General features: G+C 60.5%; 2 protein-coding genes and 1 long non-coding RNA gene across 5 annotated transcripts in view; 2 read left to right on the top strand and 1 right to left on the bottom strand.

The window, feature by feature from the left end:
• SLC6A9 (solute carrier family 6 member 9) overlaps window positions 1–6,620 on the top strand; it is a 13,115-nt gene extending 6,495 nt beyond the window's left edge. The window contains exons 6-11 of the mRNA XM_032765606.2: window positions 11–152; window positions 638–706; window positions 3,671–3,974; window positions 4,677–4,777; window positions 5,243–5,413; window positions 5,943–6,620. Of these exons, the coding sequence (XP_032621497.2) occupies window positions 11–152; window positions 638–706; window positions 3,671–3,974; window positions 4,677–4,777; window positions 5,243–5,413; window positions 5,943–6,134 (979 nt within the window). The 3' untranslated portion in view covers window positions 6,135–6,620. The remainder of the gene's footprint in view (window positions 1–10; window positions 153–637; window positions 707–3,670; window positions 3,975–4,676; window positions 4,778–5,242; window positions 5,414–5,942) is intronic.
• Window positions 1–14,284, top strand: part of LOC142047075 (uncharacterized) — a 381,985-nt gene extending 367,701 nt beyond the window's left edge. For both annotated transcript variants that reach the window (XR_012656214.1, XR_012656213.1), the window contains exon 2: window positions 12,982–14,284. This is a non-coding gene — a long non-coding RNA (uncharacterized LOC142047075). The remainder of the gene's footprint in view (window positions 1–12,981) is intronic.
• CCDC24 (coiled-coil domain containing 24) lies at window positions 14,245–25,716 on the bottom strand. Of its 2 annotated transcripts, XM_032765607.2 has the most exons (8): window positions 25,510–25,716; window positions 22,919–23,103; window positions 21,157–21,276; window positions 20,238–20,324; window positions 18,567–18,621; window positions 16,385–16,454; window positions 15,960–16,077; window positions 14,245–15,460 (listed from the first exon to the last, which is right to left on the bottom strand). In XM_032765607.2, the coding sequence occupies exons 1-8, from the start codon at window positions 25,663–25,665 to the stop codon at window positions 15,022–15,024; spliced, it is 1,230 nt and encodes a 409-aa protein (XP_032621498.1). In that variant the 5' UTR covers window positions 25,666–25,716; the 3' UTR covers window positions 14,245–15,021. The 2 variants fall into 2 exon arrangements, with proteins under 2 accessions (XP_032621498.1, XP_032621499.1); XM_032765608.2 differs by lacking the exon at window positions 20,238–20,324.
• Window positions 25,717–25,873: the final 157 nt, after the last annotated feature.

The raw sequence follows: 25,873 nt of genomic DNA, 5'->3' as shown, positions 1-25,873 counted from the left end.
CAATGCACAGTCACCTGGGTGGCGAACAGGGACACCCGGCCGGCGAGCCCGCATCGCCCCGTTACCTGGGTGGTGATCCCGCGGACGACCAGCGGCGAGCCCCACGTGCCCGGTGTGGTGAGCGGATCCTAGTGGCGAGCTCCCCGTGCCTAGTACCATGTGGTGAGCGGATGATGCCCAGTGTCGAGCCCTGTGCCCAATACCTGGGTGGTGAGTGGGATGCCCAGCAGTGAAGCCCACCACGGCCATAGCCAGGTCACAAACTCTTCCTGCGGATGTCCAATCGTCCACCCTCGTCCACAATGGCCGTTCACCAGCGTCTCCAGCAGGCAGAACTAGCAGGGAGCCAGGGTCCAAATCTACCCGGCTCCGTCCAGCTGCTCCCAGCCCCATCTGCTGCCCCAGTTCCCCTGATACTCAGCTGCCCCTAGCCCCCACTCAGCTTTCCCAGGCTGCAACCCAGCCCCTTGCTGCCCCTCCCAGCCCCCCCCCGACTGCCTCAACCCCCTCTGGCCCTCTCTGTCCTCCATGGGCGCCTCCTCACTCTCACCTTCTGCCTTCCCATGCACCTGCGGCCCCTCCCCTCATCCCCCTGCCCTCCCACCTCACCTAGTCAGCCCTCTTCTCCCACCCCCAGTGCCCTGTACTTGATAGTGCCCCAGTCCAGCAGGATGAGCATGAAGAAGAAGAGGACGGACCGCAGAGGGTGAGATGGGCAGGCAGGCGTCACAGGCCTCAAGAGGTAGGACACGAAGGGCCAGCCGGGCACGTGGTCAGCCACCTAGTGAGACGTCCCACACACCAAGTCTGCGCCATGAAGCCCAGGAGGAGAAGAATGACGAAGCCGGCGTTATAAAAAGACACTGGTGGCGTCAGTTGGTGATGCCTGATGCATGATGCGGTCGCCTCAGGGCAAGAGCGGTCAAGAGGCAGCAGTGGGGGGGCGCAGTGTGGCCGGTGGGACACAGCCAGGCAGAACGGAAGCAGGGGGTCGCAGTGAGACCAAGGTGGGTGGGATCAGAGGCATGGCTCAGTGGAGGCTGGGAGCGCAAGGGCGTGGCCCAGTGCAGATGCAGGGGGCCAGTGGGTGTTCTGGCGGGTGTGGCTGCAAGGGCAGGGAGTGTTTGGAGTGTGGCCCCGCAGGGGGTAGGAGTTGGGGGGGAGGGCCCAGCAGGGGGTGGGAGTGGGAGGTGTGACCTGGCAACGGGCCAAGGGGTGTCTGGTGAGTGGGCCTAGCAGGGGGCCAATGGGAGTCGGGGGGCGTTAGCCCGGTCAGGAGGTGGAAGTCGAGTGGGGCCCAAGAGGAGGTGGAAGTTGGGGGTGTGGCCTGGCACGTGAGGCAGGGGGTGTCTGGAAGTGGGCCCAAGCAGAGGGTAGTGGGAGTTGGGGGGGCGTGGCCAAGCACGAGGTGGAAGTCGGGGGGGCGGGCCTGTGCAACGGGCAAGGGGGGTGTTTGAGTGTGGCTCAGCAGGGAGTAGATCTGGGGGGTGGCCCAGCAGGGGTGAGAGTCAGAGGTGGCTGGCCCGGGTAGTGGAGTTTCGGGGGCGTGGCCCGGCAAGGGGTAATGGTGTCGGGGGGGCTCGCCGCTGGGCGTCCCGCTCGCCACCCAGGTACGGGCACGGGGTTCACCACTTGGCGTCCCGCTCGCCGCACTGGCACGGGGCTCGCCGCTGGGCGTCCCGCTTGCCACCCGGGCACAGGCATGGGGCTGCCCTGGGGGGGGGGGGCAAGAGGCCTCACCCTGCTGGGCCCCCTTTGACCCATCCCCACTGTACCCCCAGCCCCCTTCCTTCCTGCCCCCTCCGTCTATCTGCTCCCTACTATGGCCCCCAGCATGGGAGTGTTACAGACGCTGCCCGGCAGTGTAGTAGAGAGGGAGCTGGAGACATGGGCCTAGCTGAGGCCTGAACCGAAGCAGGGGGCAGGCCGAGCCTGGCTGATGGAAAGCAGTGAACAGAACTCCGGGTGTTGCCGATACCAGCCCGGCTCCTGCCAGGTTCGATGTGTGCAGGCAGGCTCCAGCTGGTCCCCATCGTACGCCCTCTGCATCTCCTCCCCTCCCTTCCCCGAGGGCCATGCCTGTGCTGATGCCCAGGCCGGGTGGCGAGACACATGCCTGGCAGCGATGGTGATTCTCACTGCTGGGTGCCTTGCCAGGTGGGGATGGCAAAGGTGGGCTGTGATAGCAGTGCCTGGCGCCAGGGGTGGTGCTGAGTGGGGATGGTGGTGCCAGGTGGTGATGCCCATTCTAGGCAGGGATGGTGGTGTCAGGCAGGGAAGGCAGTCCCCAGACTGTCTCATTCTGACCCCTGTGTGACGGTGCAGCCCATGGGATCAAGCTGTCACTCAGTTAGGGTGAACTGCAAACAGAAGGGAGCAGACCGACCCCAAATGCTGGTGGTTATTTCAATACTCAGATTTACCAACCAGCACAGAACAGCTCTTGTGTTACCTCACTGGTTACTCAGAAGTTCAAACACCGCAGTTCCCTTAAAGATACGATGATAATTACTGAAAATCTTACCTCATCATATAAAAGAACAGATTCTTCCAATCACCAAAGGATCAGACCCCAGATCCAGATCAAATGATAACTTAGATCTTACCCAAAATACAGGCTTATAGTCAATTCTTGTAAACTAAACTAAAATGTATTAAAAAAGAGAAGAGAGAGAGTGTGGGTTAAAAGATCAATACACAGACACTTGAATTCAATTCTTGAGGTCCAGACACAGCAGAGATGAGCTTGTAGTTACCAAAAGTCCTTTTTGATATAGTTCAATGTCCATATTCAGGGTGACTCCAGTCAGTGACTGGGGAGCTCAAACCTTATGGCTTAAGGTTTCCCCCTCTTGAAACTGTGACAGACCCAGGCCAGTGGGGTACAGGAGTCTGGTAGAGGGCAAATATACTGGTCACTGGGTGAGTAGTTTTCTGTTCCCTGAGTGACCAGAACAGGGGCTGTACTGGAGTAATCAGGAACCTGCTAGAACCAATTAAGGCAGACAGGCTGATTAGATCACCTGCAGCCAATCAAGGCAGGCTAATCAGGGCACCTGAGTTTAAAAAGGAGCTCACTCCAGTCAGGCCGGTATGGAGTACAAGTGTTATCAGAAAGTCCTGTGGTGAGGATAAAGAAGGTGTTTGGAGGAGGCCATGGGGAAGTAGCCCAGGGAGTTGTAGCTGTCCTGCAACTGTTCCAGGAGGCACTATAGACAGCTGCAATCCACAGGGCCCTGGGCTGGAACCCGGAGTAGAGGGCGAGCCTGGGTTCCCCCCAAACCTCCCAATTCCTGATCAGACACAGGAGGAGTTGATCCAGACTGTGGGGAAGATCACTGAGGTGAGAAAATCTGCCAATAAGTGCAGGACCCACCAAGGTACAGGAGGAACTTTGTCATAAAACCCAAAGCGGATCTGAGATGAAGAAGGATCGTGTCCCAGGGTTCTTATACATTTCCAGCAGCCTTTTGGCCTGGGAAAACAATAGGCTTAACTCTCCTTCTCCCAAACATCCTGGCAATTAGCACAGGGTAATTTATCCATTAACAGTTCAGATGCAGGTTACCACAACCTTCAGACTCATAGACAATAATACCATTTCCCTCAAGCGTCTTCCTAAATGTTAATATTCCCTTTTTTGATCTTTGAATCAATGCCATAGTAATAGACAAGACTTGTAAGACCTGAGCAAACACCTCCCCTTCTATCTCTAACAATGCGGCTGCATTTCAAAGCTCTGGTCATTTACAGCTCTTCCGAACCAGTCTCTAAAGTTCGGCCCTGGGTCAGGTCCATCTGGGAGCTTCTGGCCCAGCCACCTTTCCGTGAGCTATTCTATCACACTCCTAACGTCCCACCCTGCTCTCCCCAGGCTGGGATATACTGGCTCCTGCTGATGGACAATTATGCTGCCAGTTTCTCCCTGGTCATCATCTCCTGCATCATGTGCGTCTCCATCATGTACATCTATGGTAGGTTCGCCACCAGCTGGCGCCAGAGCAGCGATGGCCCATAGCCACCGCCCCGCGATCACAGGTGGGGTACCTGGCCTGTCAGCAGCCGATGGGGGCCCAGCTGATGCAGACACCAGAGCCATCAGGAATAGACTGCGTTCTGATTGGCTGGGCCACATGCCCAAAGAGCAGCTTGCAGTGCAGTGCCAGCCAGAAGCAGGACTCCTGGGTTCCATCCCCGCCCTGGGAGGAGAATGCAGTCTAATGGCACCGGGGGAGGGAGCCCGGACTCCTGGGTTCTATCCCAAGCTAAGAAAGTGGGTTAGAGCAGGGGGGAGGGAGCCAGGACTCCTGGGTTCTGTTCCCACTGGTCCTGGCCTCTCTGTGTTGGTCTATGGGGTGAAGGGCAGAGCTCCCCAACTGGGAGTGCTGGTGATGGGCAGGGGGTGCAGGCAGCACTTCATTTATTATGAAAGAGGGGCCGAGGCTCAACCAGTTGTTTTCCATTCATAACTGATGTGCCAGGCCCAGCGGTGCGGGAGGCCCTGAACCGCCAGGCCCAGTGGTGCCAGGGCTCAGCCCTGCCAAGCCCTGGCGCACATTGAGCACTGGGCATGGTTGTTCCAACCCAGATCCAGGTTTCCCAGGGGAGTGTGTGCGTTCAGGGGGCATTGCCCCGGGCGCTGTTTCCTAGTGAGTGTCCCTGTCTGCTCCCACCAGGACACCGAAACTACTTCAAGGACATTGAGATGATGCTGGGCTTCCCGCCCCCCGTCTTTTTCCAGATCTGCTGGAGGTTCTTCTCGCCCACCATCATCTTCGTAAGTGCTGTGCCCCTCCCAGGGGGGGTGGGGGGAGGGCAGGGCAAGGGAGGTGGGTGGAGGGCTGTGCCAGCCCTGGGAGGGGTGGGGGAAAGGTGGGGGGTTGCCAGCCCATGGGGGGGATCCCAGCCTGGGGAGAGGCAGGGAAGAGGGATGTACTGTGTAAGGGTGGTGATCAGAGGCTGGTGGGGTAGAGGTTATGGGGTGGTGGGGGTGGAAGATGCCAGGCTGTAGGGGGGGAGTGATGGGTGGCTGGTGGGGGCAGAGGTGATGGGGTCACAGATGTCAGGCTGTGGGGTGGGTGATGGGGGCTAGCAGGCAGTGGGGGCTGACAGGGATGTGGGGCTGGTAGGTGTGGGGCCTGTGGGACACAGGGACCTGCTCTGCTCTCCACCCTAGTGTAGGGGCCATGGGCAGGTCTGGGGTCCCCAGCTGAGCCCACACACCCCCTTCTGTGCCCCCCAGTTCATCCTGGTGTTCACAGTGATCCAGTACCGGCCCATCGCCTACAACACCTATGTCTACCCACCCTGGGCCATCAGCATCGGGTTCCTCATGGCACTGTCCTCCGTGCTCTGCATCCCGCTCTACGCCGTCTACAAGCTCTGCCGCGTGGAAGGGGACACGCTGCTCCAGGTGTGTGTATGGGGGGGCTGCTCCCCTGCCATGTGCCCCAGCATCCCCACGTGGAGCTGAGGGGCTGTCCCCTTGTGCTGCGATCCAGGCCCTGCTGCCACTGTGGGGAGGGCTCCAGTGCCCTGGCCAGCAAAGCCTGGCTCCCACCCCCAGGACTCCTGGGTTTTCTCCTTGGCTCTGGGAGGGGAGTGGGGTCTGATGGGTTAGAGCAGGGGGGCTGGGAGCCAGGACTCCTGGGTTCTCTCCCCGGCTCTGGGGTGGGGGCTCGTAGGTTAGAGCAGAGGGAGCAGGGAGCCAGGACTCCTGGGTTCTGTCTAGGAGGCAGTGAGGTCTAGTGGGCTGGCTTAGATCCTGCCCTGGAGGTGGCTGGGGGTCCCTGCTAGCCCCTCGGGCCTGGCTGAATGTCTGGCTGCTCCCCGGCTTGGGAGTCATGGAGGGATGTGAAGTGGAGGCGGGTGCCCGAGGCCCCTCGCATCCTCTGGGTTGGTGCCCACATGGCCAAGCTGACGCCCCTTCTCCCTCTCCCTAGCGTTTGAAAAACGCCACCAAGCCCAGCCAGGACTGGGGCCCGGCGCTGGCTGAGCACCGGGCTGGGCGCTATGCCCCCACCCCCCGCCTGGAGGTGCAGCTGCTGAATCCTGAGAAGCCGCGGAGTGAGGACGTCGCCCTCCCGGGGCAGGGCAGCAACAGCTCTGCCCACAGCCAAGACTCCAGACTGTGATCCAGAGCCAGCCCCTGCGCCCCCACCCGGCCATGCTTGGTGACGCACTGCAGTGCCCCCTGCACCGGGCACCGCCAGGGGCTCCCCATGTGTGCGTCCCCCCCCACGGTGTGTGTTACCCCTCGTGTTTACAGTAGGGCCCCGTAGCTGGGCCCACTGCACCGCCGGCAGGAGGGGAGCGGCTGCCCAGCCCGCCCATGGGGGGCCCGCTCGGCAAGGGCCGAAGGAGCCGTGGAGGGCATGTGGACCTGGGGGGAGCAGCAGGAGTTCAGGGACAGCTCGACCCCTGCCCAGCTCGTGACGGGTACGGGGAAGCTGGGGCCCAACTGTCCTGGGCTGGGGGCCGGAGGCTCCCAGCTGCCACGTGGCCCAAAGCGCCACAGGGGCTGCACAGATGGGGCTCTGGGAGGAGGGGGCCCAGGAGACCAGCTGCCAGGGCCAGGGGGCGCCGGGCCCTGCTGTGGAGGGGCAGTGAAGCGGAGGGCAGCACAGTCAAGTGAGTGGGGTGGAGTGTCAGGTGTGAGGGGGCAGGGCAGCGGGGGGGAGGGGGGCGGCTCGCCAGCCTTTGGCTGTCTCCAGGCCCTTCCCTCCTGGGTTAGGTAAGTAGGTGGAGCTGCTGCTACCATGCAGGGAGATGGTGTCTGCTGAACTGGGCAGAGGCAGAGCTGGGGCAGGCCAGTGCCAAGGCCAGGCTTGTGTCTGGGGCAGGCAGGGTCCAACCCACCCGGAGGACTCCTACCTGTGGCCCCAGGCATGCCCAAGTGTAGTGTGCCCCCAGCATATCCCGCCAGAAGCCCCAGCGCCCCTCCCCTCCCCCAGCTGGTGCAATGGGTGGAAGCAATTGGTGGAGATGGTGGCAGAGAGGATCTGAGGGGGGGGAGCCCCTTTGCAGCATATGCGCCACATGCACTGCTCCCACGTGTCGTGCTACGAGCATGACAGAGACACACACAGCACAAGCACATGGCTGGGCACAGACATACGTAAACGGCACACGCGACAGACAAGCACAGCACCCGTGCAGACACACACGGCAACAGAGCACACTCGCAGCACACACAGAGCACACTCCTAGGAGCACAGGCCCCCCCAGAGAGCTGACATACGGCAAGTTCAGGCTCCAGCTACCATTATGCACAGCGCACCTGCAGGCAGCAAACCGCCCAGGAGGGCTACCAATGTGCGTTAGATAGTGTACACACACCCTCTTACACCCTCATGCCGCTCTCATCTGACAGCAGATTGCCTAGTTGGGGTGACGCGGAGGCGGACCCAGACCCGGCCATGTCTCCTGACATTGGCTGGTCACAGGCAGAAGCGTCTTTGACCTGCCCAGTACAGGCCCCCAGCCTGCCCCCTACCGTGTAAACTGTCACCCATTGACGTGCGCGCCTCAGTATAGGCTTAATAGGATCATCAAGACTCAATGGTTGAGGGGAGCCTATCAAGGAGCGCCCGCATTCTGAGTACCACCCACCCCCTGCTTCAATGTAAGTCCTGCAGAGGACCATGACCCATAGAATCTCAAAAAAAATAACGTTCTAGCTGACTCTCGCTCCGGCGCCTTTGTCGCAAGACGGCCCTCATCCTCGTTAAAAAAACACTTCGTGACTCTGAGCCCGGTAAGATAAAGATCTCTAGCTTACCGTACTGCGTGCCCAGCCCATAGGAACCGAGTTTGGGGTCATTCACCCACCAGCTTGTGTCCTCGGTGGAAACAGCACTGTCGATTTCGTCATCATATCAATAATCAACCTGTAAAACCTCTCCCCATCCACCTTTGAGAAGCCAATGCTCCTTGTCTGCCACCTGGTACCACTTGATAACAGTCTAGATCCAGCCTCTTTGGAACCCCCCTAATCACGGGTAGCTGGCTGGTGCGTAGAGTACTTGCTTTAGCCAGGGGTTGACAGGCCCCCAATGGGCAGAGTGCTTGGAAGCAATCTGGCCTTCTCTCACTCAGAGATAAAGACAAAGATTTGTACCACCTCTAAAGCTATAGCACTGACAACAAACATCTTCGGCACTGAGGTGCACTGTGTCAAATGCAACCCCTTTATTGGAGCATTTCCTCACATATAAACAACATTCAATTCTCGACAAGTTCAGCACTGGTACTCCTTGATGGTAGCCGGTGTATCATTGATACTGCAGAGTTCAAGTTTCTGGTGGACCTTGTGGTTATTGGAATAACTGGATTCCCACAAGCTCGGTTACCAGGGGTCCAAGTACAAGAACATCTAGGTTATCACCACAGCACTGGGCCATTTACCTCAGAAACCCCAGTCCGCAACACCTCTTTCCACAAGGAAGCCGGCAGTGACCGTGTGCATCAGCGATTGCTGCAGGCATCCCTTAAATCCCTTCTCTGCGCCTCACAGCATTATGCCACCTACTAGCCTGTGAGCTGGCTACTGTAGCGCGAGAGGGGGAATCTCATCCGAGTGGTATGCTTCCCCAATCCTGCACCCTCATTCCAACCCTCAAGTCTCCCTGCCCTGCGGTTACTGGCTCTGGTCATCGTGTGAGGGGGGACCAACCCCTCGATATCCCAGAAACCCGCTTAGCCCTCCTCGCACCTCCAGGGATGCCGTGATTGCGGAGATCCCAATGGCAGATGTACAGTCATTCCTACACCTCTTACCAAGCATCAGTGTGACATGTCTCAGAAGAGTCACCAGACCGGTCTCCCCGTATCGGCTTCAGTTGTCCAAGCCCTGAACCTGATGAGGAGAATACTTTTTGGGGGACAGAAAGCCAATGCTCAAAGCAAAGACTATTTGCTCCCCATCTCAAGGAACAGTCTCGCCCTTCCCCTTCGCTTGCTCTCTCCTGGCCTCCTCGTCACGCCCAGAATGAGAAGCTGTGATGGCCCTTCCTCCCACTGCTTGGCAGATGCTTAGACTCTTTCCAGCCTTATCATAGCAGATGAGCTTTCAGATTCCCTTACAGAAGGTGATCAGACTCACACCACAAGCTGGTAATATTCTCGCATTTCTTCCTTCCACAATTGGCCCTCGTTAACGAAGTGGCTTCTGGAACCAGCAAATTCATCTGGCAGCCGCCAGCCATCATTGCACTGATGTTGTAAAGAGAGGTCTACATGAAATTATGTTTTCTCTGCACTACCCGCCCCAAGAGGCAGACCTCATTTTCCTTTTTACTCACCTTCAACCTGACTCTATAGTAATGGACTATTTGTTAATCACACGGGTGTGAAACGCAACATCGTGCCAAGTCAATCCCATATAATTAGAGATTGGAAGAGGCCTAGACTTTTGGGAGGAATGCACAGGTGTCAGCAATCATTACAAAGTCAGGGTCTCGTTAACTACTAAGCTGTAATGGCTGTATGTTTAACTATGAATTTATGGAACTTTAACACGTTTATTGATCACTTTGCTAGAGGGAGCAAAAAGAACCAATTTCAGACCATTGTCAAAGAGGGCAGTAATAGCCAGAACAGCACTACAGATGGCACTGGATGGTGCAGCACACAAGTTGGACCGTGTCAATTCTGATGGCAGCATCAACTGTTGAGCGAGAGTGGCCTGCGTATATACGCTTGGTTCTGGAGGGAGTGCCCGCAGGAATGCAACGTGGATCAGGTCCGAGGACCTGCTCTTTGAAGGTCCAGACTGTCTTCAGTTGGTAAGACTGACCTCATGTTTTCAACACAATAAAGGATTCATGTAAGGCCACGGCTCCACGCTCCCTGGGAATCAACACTATCTAGACAGATGAGAAAAATATGGCTCACCACACCACCTCATCGTATTCCACGCCCTTCATGGACACTTAATGGAGTTCCCACCACTCACTCCAGCTCGGTATTTAGCGCACGCCGTGGCGAGACATAGAGAATTCCCAGATGGTCTCAAAAGCGAAGCCCAATACGTTCCTTGGATCCTCTATGTCTCAACCCTTTCTATCTAAGCATCCGAGTGTCTTGATGCGCTGTGTGGCAGATCCGAGCGTGTCCTACTAAAACCACGTCCCGACTTGCGGAATCTATAGACTACCACATCCCTTGCAATTCACCTCTCGGACCAACCTTCTCTCGAGGAGCTGAAGAGCATTCACCCCTTATGCGACAAAATGGAGTTTGGAGTTATTAGTTGATCAGGTTACACCTCCACTTCACAGCTCCTCCCTGAGACTCCCACCCTCATCCATCCCTCTTTCCAGGACCCTGATCTTGATGCGAGAGTCTACTTTCCATCGTAGTGAAGTAGAGAGTAAGTCTGGATGATGGGTATGGTGCGTGCCCCAGTGGACTATTCTTTTCGAAACCAGCTCTATCCACCCTCCCGAGCTCTCCCTCCATCGACGCCAGGATTTTACTGCCCCTGATATTCCCATTATCCGCCAGTGGCGAGGAGAGGTGGAGACTGGCGACCCATTCTAGGGGCTACGCCGCCCTCCAGGATGTGCCGTTAACAGCTATGTTGTAAGGGCTGTGCCAAAAAGTGTTTCAAAAGTTGTACACGAGGGCCCACTGGGGCACGCACAGAAGCACTTAAGTGAGTGGGGGGGGGGAGGGGCGGTTACGGCAGCCTGGTCCATTATGCCGAACTCCTCGAGGTGGCCCGTGAGATTAGTTTTTTCAACTCCTTCCGACGCTCACAAGACTCACCCTATCTTCCTTACAATCTGTGCGACAGATGCAGGTGAGCGGTCGTCTCACAGCAACTTGAGTTCCTTTAATTTACGGATTGGGCAGACCCTATTGTATGCAGTGGATTCGGAGTGCTCTGCCTTTAGCCACTCCTCAGATACGCTCATTACCTTCGCCGCTCTCGCTCTGCCCTTCGCTAGTACGGTGCACCCCTGCTCCCCAACATTTGAGGAGTGGGTGTGCCCACAGTCTACCCCATGCAGTGCGATGACCTGATCAGGGCTTCTTCATTCAAGACACCTTTGGCGGGACCATCCCAGTGGGCGACTCTGGTGCTTGGCTACGGCTCTCTCAGAACATGGCGCAACTGAGTGTGGGGGCGCTTATACATGGGGACAGCTTCCCCCAGGCCCGCATACAGAATTTCAATCTTGACCCACGCGAGTACTAGACGCCCTTGGAGTTTATTTGCAGGGGCCGAAGCTGGCTCAACGTAACAAGCAAGATTTTTTCCTCCGACTTCACAGATTTACCACCTCATGCGTCCTCGTAGAGCCAGTCCAAGCCAGCCCACCAAACATCAACCAGGAAGTTGCCTTGCCAGCTTCTCAGACATCATCACGGCATGCACATTCATGACTTCACCATTGCCTGTTTGTTCACGGAGGTCGTCTGCAGGATGTTGGTTCAATCTCTCTTACTCTCGAACAGCCAACTAAGCAAGCCGACATCAATGCCGCTCAAATGGTCTCAAAAACACTCCCTGACTGGTGGAATAGAACCGTTCAATTGTCCAAGCATCTCTGTTTCATACAGCCATCCCACCAACGCAGAGTCGAAACAACAAAACCCCTTTCTAATAAGCCAGCGAGCCCTCCTAAATGGACCGCAAAGCTTAAGGCGAAGCGGCTCCATGGAAGCAGTTCCCCATGATCAATCTTTTGAAATTAAGAGCCATCAGAAAAGACACCTGTGCACATTTCTTCGATTCATTCAGAACCCAACAAGGTAATGATGGACATATAACCTGCATGTCAAAACTTGAGGTCTTTTCATAATACTGCAGATGCTCTTCTGTGTATGAAAAAGTGAGGGTTATTCCATGTCTAAGGAATGTCCTTTCTTAAAGTAGCTGGTGAAATTGATCCTGCATAGTTGCCGTCTGTGGCCCCACATGCGGTAGTTGTTCGGGCCCTTTTTACTAAGGAACACATGCATCTACAACTTATATTTATCTTGTATCTATTCTATCAGCTAGGGCCATAGGTCATGGACTAGGAAGCCCCTATTGTGTTAGCACTGCTATTTGCCTGCACCAGATTCAGTAGCCATAAGTCAACCGCTAGATGAATACGATGACGTTTTCTTCTCATGCTTTCAGCAAGGCTTACCGGTCTTGGCGGGAGAAAGCTTGGATAGAGTGGATGGTAGAATTTTGGTACGGAATATAAAGCCACGGCCTTCTGATCCGTAGTTTGCCCTACTCCCCAAATCTAGCTTTTCAGTCTCCCAAACCGGTGGACAGCAACATCGCGCAAGGGATTGCAGACGAGCAAATTGATCCGTGCCTGGTGGTAGCACGAGTTTTAACATGTTGCGCTAGAGTGAAACTTTCGAGAGTTCTCTCTATGTGTAGTTTTGGCAGTCTTGTCATTGTGTTTCTCTCTACTTTTATTCCCATTGAGCATCCTCACCTCTCAGGGGAGCCTGTTGGACACAAGACAGGGCAGGCAGGGTTGCCATCCAAACCGTAGCAACCCGCTGAGCGGTTGGCCTGGGTGAGGGTGATATTAACTCACTTAGAGTGCATTTCAGTGCCCTTGTATGTTGTAAGGCACATGAACTGCTTTGGACTCTAACTTTGATTTAAAAAATTCTGACTCGGATTGCCACAGTAAACAAATCGAATGGATTTATTGAGATGTTTAACCTACTGAACCCAGGTTGGTTAGTTATAGTTGCAGTTTTGGCAGGCCCTATGGATTACTAACTCTAATGTATGTTGCTAGGGTTGATTGTTGGAATACTGAGTGAGAAATGCAGATGTGAAGCTGAATAGGGGATTGCTGGTTCCAACGAAAAGCCCCTGCTCAAAGCAGGACCAACCCCAACTAAATCATCCCAGCCAGGGCTTTGTCAAGCCTGACCTTAAAAACCTCTAAGGAAGGAGATTCCACCACCTCCCTAGGGAACCCATTCCCGTGCTTCACCACCCTCCTAGTGAAAAAGGGTTTCCTAATATCAAACCTAAACCTCCCCCACTGCAACTTGAGACCAATGCTCCTTGTTCTGCCACCTGGTACCACTGAGAACAGTCTAGATCCAGCCTCTTTGGAACCCCCCTTCAGGTAGCTGGCTGGGTGCGTATGCCAGTGCCAGCCAGGTGCCTGTGCCATCAGCCAGTTGCTGCAGGCCCCAACTTCTAGCCTGTGGCTGGCACGAGGGTGGGGGAATCTCCATTTGCTCAGCCCTGCCTGAGGGGCTTCACAGAGCTAGCAGGACCCACCGCCTTGTCTGCTCCCTGCTGCTGTGGCTGAGCAGGGGGCTGGGCATGGGGTTGGGGGGTGGCCCTGCACCCTCATGGCTCTGCCCCGGGGAGGGGAAGCACTTTATGGCCCGAGGGACCGAATCCAGCCCCCTACTGTGAAGGGGATTGCTTGGCCCAGCTGGACTCACCCTGGGCCCCACAGCCCCCATGGTGGGGAGGGGCAGCGCCCCAGCCTGCTGCTAAATTGTACACGAGGCCCCTGGGGCCAGAAGCACTAAGTTGGGGGGGGGGAGGGGCGGTTGCCCCTGACAGGTGCTTTCCTCTGCGTCAGACACATATTAATGGCGGAGGGGCTGCACTGGGGTGGGGTGCTCCCCAGATCACTGCCTGCAGCCCCCTCCAGAGGGTGCCCACAGCATGGGGCTGGGCTGGCTCAGACAGGTGGGGGGAGGGACCAGCTCCCAGCCCGCATGGCGCCTGGGGGCGATACAAGCCATGGCTCCCTGTGTGTCAGGGAGCTGCTGGGCCTTGCCCCCAACCTCCGCTTTGGGCCTGGCCCAAGTGGGGGGAGGTGGGTACACCCCTTTGGGCACCCCCCTCCGGCCAGGAGCCCAGTGCCCACCTGGGCCAGGCACAGCCCCGCCACCTCCATGCCAGGGCACCGATCAAAGCCAAGCCTCACAGGCAGGGCAGGGGGCATGAGGTGCCGTGGGGCTGCTCACACCACCATCAAAGCGAGTTTGGTGGGACTTACCCACGTCCCTGGGAACAGTGGCCACAGGCAGCGGAGCCGGCCCCACTCCTATCACCAAGGTAGCGGCTGGGGAATGTGCCAACACTGGGGGGGCCTTGCGGAGCCCTGTTGGCACCTTTCCCCGCCTGCACTTCTTCCTGCATGGATCCTGTGCCCTGCCCCCTGTGCCAGTGATCCCCATGCTCCTCTTCCCGTCTAATCAGCAGCGATACGGTGCTGGGGCTGGGCCGCGCCGCTGCCCCGTGTAGGGTTTTAAAGTCTGATAGATTTTAATGAAATTTATATTCCTGCGTCCGTGTGCTGGCTGCCTTTCTTTGGGGGAGAGGCACGCCTGAGAGACCCTGGTACCCCGCCCCCACGGCACGGCCTGGCCCAGGGCAGCCAGGAGCTCGACGATTCCTCAGGCCCCACTTCCAGCCACCAGGCCCTGCCCTGAAACCTGGCCTTGCAACTCGCTGGCGCTGGGCAGAGGCACCCGGCAGGCCCACAGCAGGTCCCAGCTCCTAGCCTCATGCCGGGGGTGGGGGGTGAGGCCAGCTATGTGGGTCCTGCCCAGGGTGGCTGAGAGCAGAGGGCCCTGCAGAGAGGGCACAGTGCCAGCCTGGGGTTAGGAGACCCAGCACCTGCCTCCGGCTACAAGGGCCCATCCCCCCAGAGGCAGGATCACGGAGAAGTGCCCCGGCCCCAGGCCGCCTCCTGCCCCCCACCCCCTGGGCACATGGTACCTGTGCCCCTCCCCCACCTGACCACTAGGCCAGTGCACGCTGCATGGCTCCCCACGCACCATGGCAGGAGGCAGCCAGGAGGGGGCATTGCAGGCCAGGCCCAGTGCTCAGCTCAGGCTCTGCCTCCCAAGATGCCCTGGCAGGTGGGTTGCCTCCAGGGCAGAGCAAGGCCGAGCTGGTGATAGAGGGACCCAGCAGGGCAGGAACTAGTGCTGGAGCTGGGGCAGGACCCCCTCCCCATGCCAGGCTGCCCCAGGCTTCCCTCCCCATGCCTCAGGGCGGACGGGGCGAGGCTCCCTGCCCTAGCTGGGTGCCGGGCAGCCCAGCAGCCTCAGGCGGTGGCCAGAGAGGGGACGCAGGGGTGGGCGCTGCTCTGGGGGTGGTGAGGGGAGGAAGGCTAGGCTGGGCACTGGTGCTGCTCGCAGGGGCACCAGGCGGCTGCAGGCTGGGCTTGCAGGAGGGACCCCAGCTCCCCGGGGTGATGGTGTGGCCAGGTCCTGGTGCTCAGCATCACTGTCCATCTGGCCTTGGCCATGGGCCCAGCCGGGGGTCGCAGCCCCTCCATGGAGCTCCCCAGCCAGGCCACCCAGAGAGCAGATGCACACGGCGGGGGGCACTCGGCCCTGCGCACTGCCCAGGGCTCGCGGTGCTGGTTCTCTGCAGCCCGACAGGGACGGAGCAGCCGGTGCCAGGCGGGGGGACACGCAGACTGGTGCGGGGCTCCTCACACCCACAGGGCAGCTGCAGAGCCAGAGAGACAGTGCCATCAGCAGAGCACAGGTGGGCCGGAGCACCTTCCGCCCCGCATCCCACACCTGACACGGGCTAAAGCCCTGGGAGCAGGGCTGAGCCAGGACCTACTCCGAGCCCATCACCCCAGCCTGCAGTGACAGGCCGAGGCCCTGTGATAATCCAGCAATGGGCCTCCCTGCAACCAGCCCTCCTCTCCAGAGCCCTCTGGGGTCCCAGCCTGCTCCCCTCACTCCAACCCGCTGCCCCCAGGGGTCCCAGCCTGCCCTCTGCAGCCCTGCAAGTGCCCCTCACTCCAACCCACTGCCCCTTGGGGTCTCTGTAGCCTTGCCGGTGCCCCTCAATCTGACCCACAGCCCACCTTCTCCCATCCCTGGGGCCCCCTCTCCACCCCACATGCACAGTCCTGCCAGTGCCCCTCAATCCCCAGCCTGAGGTGCTTGTATTTGCTGGTATGCAATTTCTGGGCAATTTATTCAAAGGGGGTTACCTGGGCTGTTGTGGGGCTGCAGGTTCAGGGCGCTGGACCTCCTGGGAGAGGCCAGTCCTGGGGTCCAACTGGCCCAGCTGCAGGTCCCTCTTCATGGCTCGTCTCTGCTCCTGCAGCTCTGCACGGAAGGGATGCACCGGTGAGAGGCAGAGCCCCTCGCTAGCCTGCCCCAAGCACTGCCCGGGGGGTGCAGCGTGAGCTCACCTCTCAGTGCCACCAGCTCAGCCAGCTCCTGGCTGCCCTGCACTATGGGCATTGTTCCAGTGTGGCTGTTAAACACCCCCGCACCCCTCCCCAGACCCAGCTGCATCTCCATGTTGGGGACGTGGTGCTGGAGCCCGACCATGGCGGGGAGTTTAGGCCAGGGCACTGGCTGTGTGCTCCCCGCACAGGCCATCCTGGGAGAGGTCAGGCGGGTCCCTTACCAGCCATCGTTGGCTCCTGTGCCAGCTGCACTGGTCCCGCGGCTGCCCGGTGTTCCTCCTCCAGGCAGCGCTAGGGAGAGGGGGAAGAGAGTCAGAGCTTGGCCTGCCCCACTGCCCCTGTGGTGGGGTGGGGATATTTGTTATTGTAGGTTCTCTCCATGCAGGGCAGGGGCCCCTGCCATCCCCACTGATGGACACCCGCCCCGGGACGGGAGTGCCTGCAACTGAGCGCCTCCAGGGGGCTGGACTGTCCCTGGCCCATCGTCTTGGCACTGCCCAGAAAAGGCCCCGTGAAATATTCCACCAGCACGCGCTGAACTGGGAAACCCAGAGCCCAACCGTGCAGCGTCCGAGGCCGCTGGCCCCCAGCAGAGGGCGCTGCCACTTCACTTGGCCACAATCCCCTTCCCAGCACAGAACCCAGGAGTCCTGGCTCCCAGCCCCCCCCCCCCCCCCCCCCCCCCCCGAGAGAAACCAGGAGTCCTAGCTCCCAACCCCTTCCCTGCTCTAATCCACCAGACTCCACTCCCCTCCCAGCGCCGGGGAGAGAACCCAGGAGTCCTGGCTCCCAGCCCCCCACCTGCTCTAACCCCCCAGCCCCCACTTCCAGAGCTGGGGAGAGAACCCAGGAGTCCTGGCTCTCAGCCCACCCTGCTCTAACCCACCAGACTCCCCTCCTCCCCCAGAGCCGGGAAGAGAACCCAGGAGTCTTGGCTCACAGCCTCACCCCTCCCACACACTCTACCCAGTAGCCTATGCTGCCCACCTCCATCCCTCCTTCAGGGACTGCTCTGAGAGCTGCTGTTAGGGAGGGCTGCCCAGGACTGGGCCACCCCCTGTGCTGGTCCAGACACCTGGGGATCTCCCAGCCCCTGCCCATTACAGCTCTTGCAGTGCCAGGGGCCATGGCTGCGCCCTGCAGGGCTGGCAGGACCAGGATCCGGGCCTGCGGAGATCTGCAAGAAGCTGCCCCTTCTCTCAGTGCAGCTGGTGCGAAGGCCCCAGAGACCCCACCTCCCGACATCTCAGCTCAGCCCACCCCTCAGCCACTCCAGGGGACAGCGATGGCAGGTGCCAGCCACTGCACCTTCAGGGACCCTGCGAGAGTCCCCCCTTCCCCCCCCAGCCTGCACCAGCCCAGGGCAATCCAACAGCACCACCTAGCTGCCACCCACCCACGGCCAAGATACCAGCCAAGTGCCCGCAGGACATGCTGGGACACCAGGTGCTGCTGGGTCTTGGTGCCCTGTGGTGCCAGCACAGACCCTTCTGCAGACCCTTCCCCCCACTGCCCCCAGCTGGTGGGAGCCTGCCCTGCTCCGGGAGGTGCTGGGAGCTGGACCCACCCGCCCTGCCCACTGCCCTGGGGCGTCTCTCCAGCTCCCGCCTGCAGCCAGGAGGGGATGGGAGCTGGCCGAGGCCTGGGCCTCGCCCTCAGCCAAGCTGGGAGAAGTCATCGACCCACAGCAGCACCCTCCAGCTTTTGGGAGCAGTGTGCGGGCAGCCAGGCCCCTGGGGCCACTTGCCCAGCCCGGCCGCGTCAGCAGCTGTGTGCACAGGACCCTCCAAGAACAACGGGCCCTGGTGAGTGACCCACTGTCCCTACCCAGCGGCCTCTGCCCAGTGCCCATGGGAGAAGAGCGGCACACCCAGGAAGGGCTGTGAGCCAGGGCCTGCCCAAGACAGGCTTGGCATGGCCAGCTGGAGAGGCCTGGAAAGGCCACGATCCCCCAAGCTCCTGCCAGGGGGCCCCTTGTTCTAACAGAGGAAACCTGCGGGACCTCACAGCCAGCGCCTCACAGAGGGGAGGAGAGGAGCTGCCAAGGGCAGGGCTGAGACCTCTGGGCTGAGGGCACAGCCCAGGGCCCGGCTCCTGACCCTTAGAATGGGGACACTCCCCCTTCCCCCACAGGGCTCCCTTGGCAGGGTCAGGGCTCATGGCCAGGCAATCCCACTGCTCCTGCCAGCAGCCCTCCCACTGCACACACAAGCCCCGGGGGGCAGGGAAAGTCCATCTCTGCAGGGCCCAGCAGGCTTTCCTGGTGGTGGCCACGGCCTGGTGTGACCAGGGACAGCCACCCGCCTGGTGAGGTGTGCAGGGTGGCTGGGGGGCGACTCTCTGCTCCCAGGCAGGCCGAGGCAGAGCCGGTGACCCCTGCTGATCCCACCATCCGGATCCTACCTGGAGGTGGCAGATGTGTCTCTCCAGGGCATGACACTCCTCCTCCAGCAGGGCCCTGCAGAAGAGACAGGTGGGTTAGGCAGGTGTGACGGAGAAGGGACTAGGGAGTATTAACCTGGGAATGGGGCATGGGAGGTTTACTAGTTTACTCTCTTCTGCTAACACGGGGCGTGCCTCCGTTTCCCTGGGATGCTGCACCAGTACGAGATGGGGATGGGAAATAAGGGGGTGACTACACTGACAGCCAGCCCCCTCACAGCACCTGGCAGTGGGCTCTTATCTTACCAGATGCCAGGGTTAACCTGCCTCCCAGGGAACCCCAGTCCTGGAGCTACGTGAGGCACCAAGGCCGTCCCTGCCCCTAGGGTCAGGAGAGTGAACAGAGGACCAACCTCTGGAGGAGGGGCTGGGCCCTAGGGGGCGCCTGGAGGCTAGGGGCAGGTAAGCCCCAGTGCCCACAGCCTCCCCGTCCTGGGGCTGGGAACCATCACGACCCTGCCGCTGGGGACAGGCACAGAGCAGGGAAGGAAGGCACCCAGGGAGCTAACAGCAGAGCCAGGGATAGAGTCCGCTCCCCCAGCCCACGCTGGACCTCCCAGCCCTGGGCCTCCCCAGCCCACGCTGCCCCCCACAGCCCTGGATCCCCCAGCCCTGGGCTAGGCCAGGAGCAGCGCAGTGGGGACCCCTCCCCTTTCTGTGCACAGCCCCTCCCACCAAGCACTCCTGGGATGGCAGGATGAGCACCAGCCCCGCCCCAGGCTGCCTGGGAGCAGGAAGACTCCCCCTGCGCAAGTCCCCTGGGCACACCAGGCCGCGGCCTCCACCTGGACAGCCCGCAGGGTCCTGCAGGGGTGGAACGGCCATTGCCCCCAAAGTGCCCTTCCCCTCTAGGAAGCCTGGCTGCCCCCCAGCTGGCAGCACACAGGGGCCAGGCAGCAAGGGGGCAGGGCAGCCCAGACACCCCACAAGACCTGCTTCCCCTCTGGCCCGTCGGGTCCTCATTCCCCACAATCCACCCTTTGTTCTCCCCAAGCTGCGGGCCCCAGGCCTGTCTACCAGCCTCTGCACACAGGACATAGCAGCAGCCCTGCCAGGAAAGGCAGCTGGGGGCCACTGGGGCAGTGCCCCTCAGTCCCGACCCACAGCCCCTGTTATCCCAGCCCTGGGGTCTCCCCACTCCCAACTCTGCAGTGCCCCTCAGTCCCAACCCACAGCCTCTGCAATCCCAGCCCTGGGCTCCCCATACACAGCTCTGCCAGTGCCCCTCACTCCCGACCCACAGCCCCCGGTATCCCAGCCCTGGGCTCCCCCCACAGCTCTGCAGTGCCCCTCAGTCCAGACCCTCAGCTGGGGCGTTAGCACTTGGCTGTTGCCAGGAGACTGCGGCAGGGCGCAGCCATGGAGGGCGAAGCTGGGAGATTTTCTGGGGCAGAGCCCAGAGTGAGGCCACAGCGGTGCTGGGCTAGAAGGGCAGAGCTGCGGCACTGGGGGCATTGCTCTGAGCCCTGGCACGGCCCCCTGCTCCAACCCACCCCTCCCTGTGCCATGCTGAGGCACTTGCTCCAGTCCCCCTCTGTTCCAAGGCCCAGCCGCTGGGCCTCTCCCTGGCTCCCCGCAGGCAGCCCTGGGCTGCGGTGGGGCGGATGGTCTCTGCCAGCCCAGCTCACCTACCGGAGATGGGCCTGCACCTGGTGGATGCGGGAGATGCTCAGCTTGTCCTTGAGGGGCTCCAGGCAGTGGACGAGCCTGGGGCCTGGGCTGGGGCAGAGCAGACAGAGTTTGTCAGGGAACCATGTTGGGGGGGCCCTTTCCCAGAACCATTAGGGGGTAGGGAGCAGCACCTCCCGTGGGGGCAGGGCTGGCAGCTCTGTCTCATCCCACCCAACTGGGGCGGGGGCATTCCACATGCTCACAGACCCAGGCCCTGGGCTGGGCCCCACAGCCAGCCCCTAGGAAGCCCACAGAGAAAGGCTCAGCTTTGGTGCAAGGCTGGATGGCAGTCGCGGGCAGAGAGGGGTGGGAGGACGGGAAGGGGATAGCAGGACTTTGAGTCCCTGGGGAGGTGTCCGGGGCAGTTTGGGCCAGGAGATGTGCACATGTTCCCAATGTAACCAGAGCACCAGGAGCTGGGGGTTTGGAAGGAACCAGTTTGTAGCATCCCGTCATCATTAGGTTCCAGAGTTACCAGATAGTGGAGACAACTGGGGCGCAGCACCCAGGCGGGTGGCATCGTCATGGTGCCCAGCTTCAGGAAAGCTCCAATGCAGGAGCCAGGATCTGGCATACACCATGCTGGCCCCACACTGCCTGCACCACCCGTCCTCCGACCGCCACCCCCATGACCCAGCTCACGGTGCGGAGCAGGAGGGTGCTGCCCTGCTGCTGACCCACAGGAGGGAGGGCTGCTCAGGAGGCATCAGTTCGTGAGTGGCCCAGTCCCCATCTGTCCATTGGAGATGAGCCCAGCCCTGCTCCCAGGGTGGAGGGTGACTGAGGGGCCCAGACATCACAGGATGGGGGCCAGCTGGGTTGACCACCTGTCCAGCTGAGGGGCAGAGGCAGCGCTCACCATGCCCGGGCACAGACCCACCTGGTGCTGGAGCTCCCAGCCAGGGACCTGTCCTGTCCTGCACACTCCCCTCCAGCATGCGGCCCAAGGGCAAAGCTGACCACGTAGGGGCTGTACTTAGCGATGGCCCCACCTGTGTCCCTGTGGTGAGAAGGAAATGTGGCATGATCTCCCTGCCCTGGGCTGGACCCTGGGGGGTTGGGCTTGGGAGCCCAGATCAGCCAGGGCACCAAACGACCCAGGACACCAGCTGGAGGGGCTCAGGAGCTATGGCTGGGCAGCCCATGAAGAGCAGGCCCAGGGGGGCAGGAAGAGCTGGCATTAGGGATGCCCCCGAGCAGGAAGCCCAGGCTCTGGCCAGACATCACCCAGGGCAGAACGCGCAGCACTGCTCATGCTGGGCACAGTCTCAGCCTGGGGATCGGGATCAAGGGGCACTGGCAGAGCCAGGGGCGAGGACAAAGCGAGCCCAGGCACAGGAAGCCAGCAGCAATGGAAAGGAGCTGGTGCCCTGCTGCCTGGCAGGGTCTTCAATGCCCAGCCCGTCCCCGCTCTGCCCCAGCCCCCTCCCCATGACCCCTCACCCTGGCCCAAGCAGAGTCTCCAGCGCTGCCAGGGGACTGGGCCGCCCCTGGCTAATGTCTGGCCCCCAGAGCCCTTCGAAGTGCTGCGGGCAGCTCAGCTGGCCCAGACAGCGGCTAAGCCGGGTGGCTGCTGCATCAGCTCTTCTGCAAGCCCAGCCCCGGCAGGGAGAAGGGCTCAGCCAGCCATGAGCGCAGCCCTGCAGACAGGTCCTGCACCCCCAGCCCTGCCAGGCAGCCAGGAATTCCAGCTGGGGGCAGGGGCCGGCTGCACATGCGTGGGTCCTCGCCTCCCCACCCCCAGCAGGGCCCTTCCAGCAGCACCATGCAGAGCACCGACCCTACAGCACAGCAGGGGCAGCACAAAGGTAACCCCCACCCTCAGGTGCCCCCATGCCGACTGAGGCCCTGAGAGTTTCCTCTGCTGTGATCAACACTCAATAAACCCCCTTGTTTTCCGCTGGCTGAGAGTCCCTCCAGTCTAGAGAATGGTGGGGGGGCATTATTCCCTCTGGGAGTGGAGGCCCTGGGGGTCCAGAGTGCTAAGGCTCAGAGAGGTGCGGCTCCAGGTGGTGGAGGGGCCTGACCCTGAGAGAGAGTGGACCCCCAAGAAGGGCTGTGGCACTGAAAGGGGAACCCCCCATGGACCACACGGGGCCAAGAGTGGGCATGACGTGCGAGTCCATGATACAGCGTTACCGGGGCGGGGAGGGGGACAGGCAGACTGGGAGATGGAGATAGGGATGGCGCAGCTGGTTGAGCCAGGATGGGCCATGAGAAAGGACTAGTGGGGGGGCGCAAGGGAGCTGGATTCCTCACCTCTCGGCAGGGAAACTGAGCCCAGACCAAAGGACTGGTGGGGGAGGCTGCAGGAAGGAGGCGGGGGCTCCTGGGGGTCAGGCAGACACAGGGCGGGCCATGCTGCATCCCGCTGACCAATAAACCCACCTGGCTTGGCCCCGCTGCAGGTGCGTCAGTCCCTGCACCAAGCTCCCCCAGGGGCATCTCAGGGTACGCGCTGGAGAAGGGGGGTGCCCAGAGCTGTCTTGGAGGTGGTGGTGCCGGCCCTGGAGGGTGGGGGTCTGGCGCACTGAAGGTTCCTCCCAGACACTGTTCCCAAGCGGGGGGCAGAGCACAATCCTGGGGGTTCGTAGCAGGACCATGGGGGGCTCAGTGCCCAGGACTTCACCCAGCCCGGGTACCTGCCCTCCTGGGACGCCTTCTGCTGGAGGCTGAGGAGCAGCAGCCGGAGCTCCTGTCTCACCAACTCTTTGAGGTGTGGGGGGGCTGTCAGGAGAGCCCAGCCCCCAGCTCCCTGCGGGGGGCACTGATCCAGCCCAGTGCAGGCCAAGCGCTCCTCCCGCCACAGCTCCACCAGGGTCTCCACCTAGACAGCATGGGGCAGGAGAGGCGTTACCTGGGAACACAGCCCAGAGCCCCACCTCAGCCCCATGGCATTGCACCGGGTCTGGCCCCATAGCCCAAGGGGGACTCTGCATGGAGGGGGAGGGGCAGGCAGGCCCCCACAGGCTGGCAGCAGGGATGAGGAGACCCCTCCCACACATGCAGACACTCCCCAACCCTGTCCCCAGGCAGGAGCCCCAGGGTACCGTGACTCCACAGCCGGGGCAGAGGGTACTGGCCAGCAGCATTTGGGCTCCCGAAAAGGCCTGAAGCTGCTGCCCCCCCCCCCCCCCCCCCAGCCTGAGCAAGGAGCGTGAGGAGTGAGCCAGGCATCACAGGGCAGTGCCAGAGCCGGGGGAAACCGTCTGGGACCCACCCCTGGGAGAAGGGTCAGGGGGACCCCTTGCTTCCCAAAGGGGGGGGATGGATGCAGATATGCATCATTCCCCAGGGGGAGGGGCAGGCCCCTGTTCTGAGGCCACTGCCATAGATTCATAGACTCTAGGACTGGAAGGGACCTCGAGAGGTCATCGAGTCCAGTCCTCTGCCCTCATGGCAGGACCAAATACTGTCTAGACCATCCCTGATAGACATTTATCTAACCTACTCTTAAATATCTCCAGAGATGGAGATTCCACAACCTCCCTAGGCAATTTATTCCAGTGTTTAACTACCCTGACAGTTAGGAACTTTTTCCTAATGTCCAACCTAAATCTCCCTTGCTGCAGTTTAAGCCCATTGCTTCTTGTTCTATCATTAGAGGCTAAGGTGAACAAGTTTTCTCCCTCCTCCTGATGACACCCTTTTAGATACCTGAAAACTGCTATCATGTCCCCTCTCAGTCTTCTCTTTTCCAAACTAAATAAACCCAATTCTTTCAGCCTTCCTTCATAGGTCATGTTCTCAAGACCTTTAATCATTCTTGTTGCTCTTCTCTGGACCCTCTCCAATTTCTCCACATCTTTCTTGAAATGTGGTGCCCAGAACTGGACACAATACTCCAGTTGAGGCCTAACCAGCGCAGAGTAGAGCGGAAGAATGACTTCTCGTGTCTTGTTTACAACACACCTGTTAATGCATCCCAGAATCACGTTTGCTTTTTTTGCAACAGTATCACACTGTTGACTCATATTTAGCTTGTGGTCCACTATGACCCCTAGATCTCTTTCTGCCATACTCCTTCCTAGACAGTCTCTTCCCATTCTGTATGTGTGAAACTGATTGTTCCTTCCTAAGTGGAGCACTTTGCATTTGTCTTTATTGAACTTCATCCGGTTTACCTCAGACCATTTCTCCAATTTGTCCAGATCATTTTGAATTTTGACCCTGTCCTCCAAAGCAGTTGCAATCCCTCCCAGTTTGGTATCGTCTGCAAATGTCTGCCATGTAGAAAGGAATGCAGGTCGGGGAGGGGGCAGGGTGAGGGGCAGGGGGGAGCGGGAAGGGCTGTTTAAGGGCCCACAGAGAAGGGTGTGAAAGGAGCCAGGCTATAGCTCTGGCATTGCCCCAGGGCATCATGGCTCTGGCACAGCAGTTGACAACAAGGACAGGGCCTGAACGAGGGTGAAGGAGACACACACCCCTGGGTGGGGGGAGATTATGTGGGATCCCTTCACCCAGGGGCCCAGCCTGGGGCAACAAGCGCAGGAGGGTGGGGGCCGTTGGGTGTGTGCCAGGCGCTGGGAGCGCTGGCAGCATCCTGGTGGGGGCCGGGACGGGAGCACAGAGTTAAGGCTGCACAGTCGCTGCAACACCCCTGCCCCAAACACCCCATGTTCCCTGAGGGCGGGCATTTCTGTTCGGGACCAGACTCTCCCTGCAGGAAACGCAGAAGGGGCCCATGGCCAGGGTGGCACCATCCACAGTGCCAAGGAATGATGTTTCTCCTACTGGGAAAAGGACTGCCCCCCACGCCCGGCACAGCCCCACACAGCTCACCGGGCAACAGCTGAGCCCAGCCCTGAGCATGGGATGAGGCCCCTCTGCAGGGGACCGGGGGGGAGGGGACCGACATCTGCTGAGGCCGTTAGCAGCGCAAGCACAGGATCAAGCCCAGACCAGGAGGCTGCAGGAGAACCCTGCCGGGCCTGGCTCTCTGATGGGCAGGTACTACTCCCACCCCCCCAGCAGGGATGCCCTCAGGCCACATCCTGATATCCCAGCCCAGCCTGGTCAATGCCAGGATCCTGCCTCGCCCCACAAGGCCCCCTTGCCCCACTGGACACCCTCCCCCTCAGCAGGGGAGCTGCCTGCACCCAGCCAGGAGGGGCTCTGGGCTGGGTCTGGGCGGCTAAACCCCAAGGGAAATGAACTGCTCCTGTGGGACGAGGCAGCTCCTTGGGCGGGGGGCAGCGGGAGGCCAGACCCAGGGCTGGCACGGGGGGCTCACCTCCGCATGCAGCTCCAAGCTGCGCTCCACCACTTCCGCCCCCAGGATGCTCTTCACCTCGGGCTTCTCGCTCGGCACCACCTGCTCCTCCACCAGCCTCCAGAGCGAGGGCGGCGGCTGCCAGGGCTCCCCAGCGCCGCCGGGGGCAGGGAACATGGGGGCAGTGCCCGCTGTAGGGAAGGGGAGCGGGGGGGTCAGGCTGGCTCAGTGCAGGCAGGCCCCTGTTCTTCGGCTGAGCCCCACACCCTGCCCCCACCCCGTCTGTCCCCCACTGCCCCAAATCCCATTTGCCCCCAACTGCCCCCCACCGTCTGCCCCCCACAGCCCTCCTCCCCATCTGCCACCCCATCCAAGACTCACTGCT

This window comes from Chelonoidis abingdonii, chromosome 7, assembly GCF_003597395.2.
Source record: "Chelonoidis abingdonii isolate Lonesome George chromosome 7, CheloAbing_2.0, whole genome shotgun sequence".
NCBI lineage: Eukaryota > Metazoa > Chordata > Testudines > Testudinidae > Chelonoidis > Chelonoidis abingdonii.
Note: the sequence above shows the minus strand (reverse complement) of the source record. Positions and strands in the feature narration are given on the sequence as shown.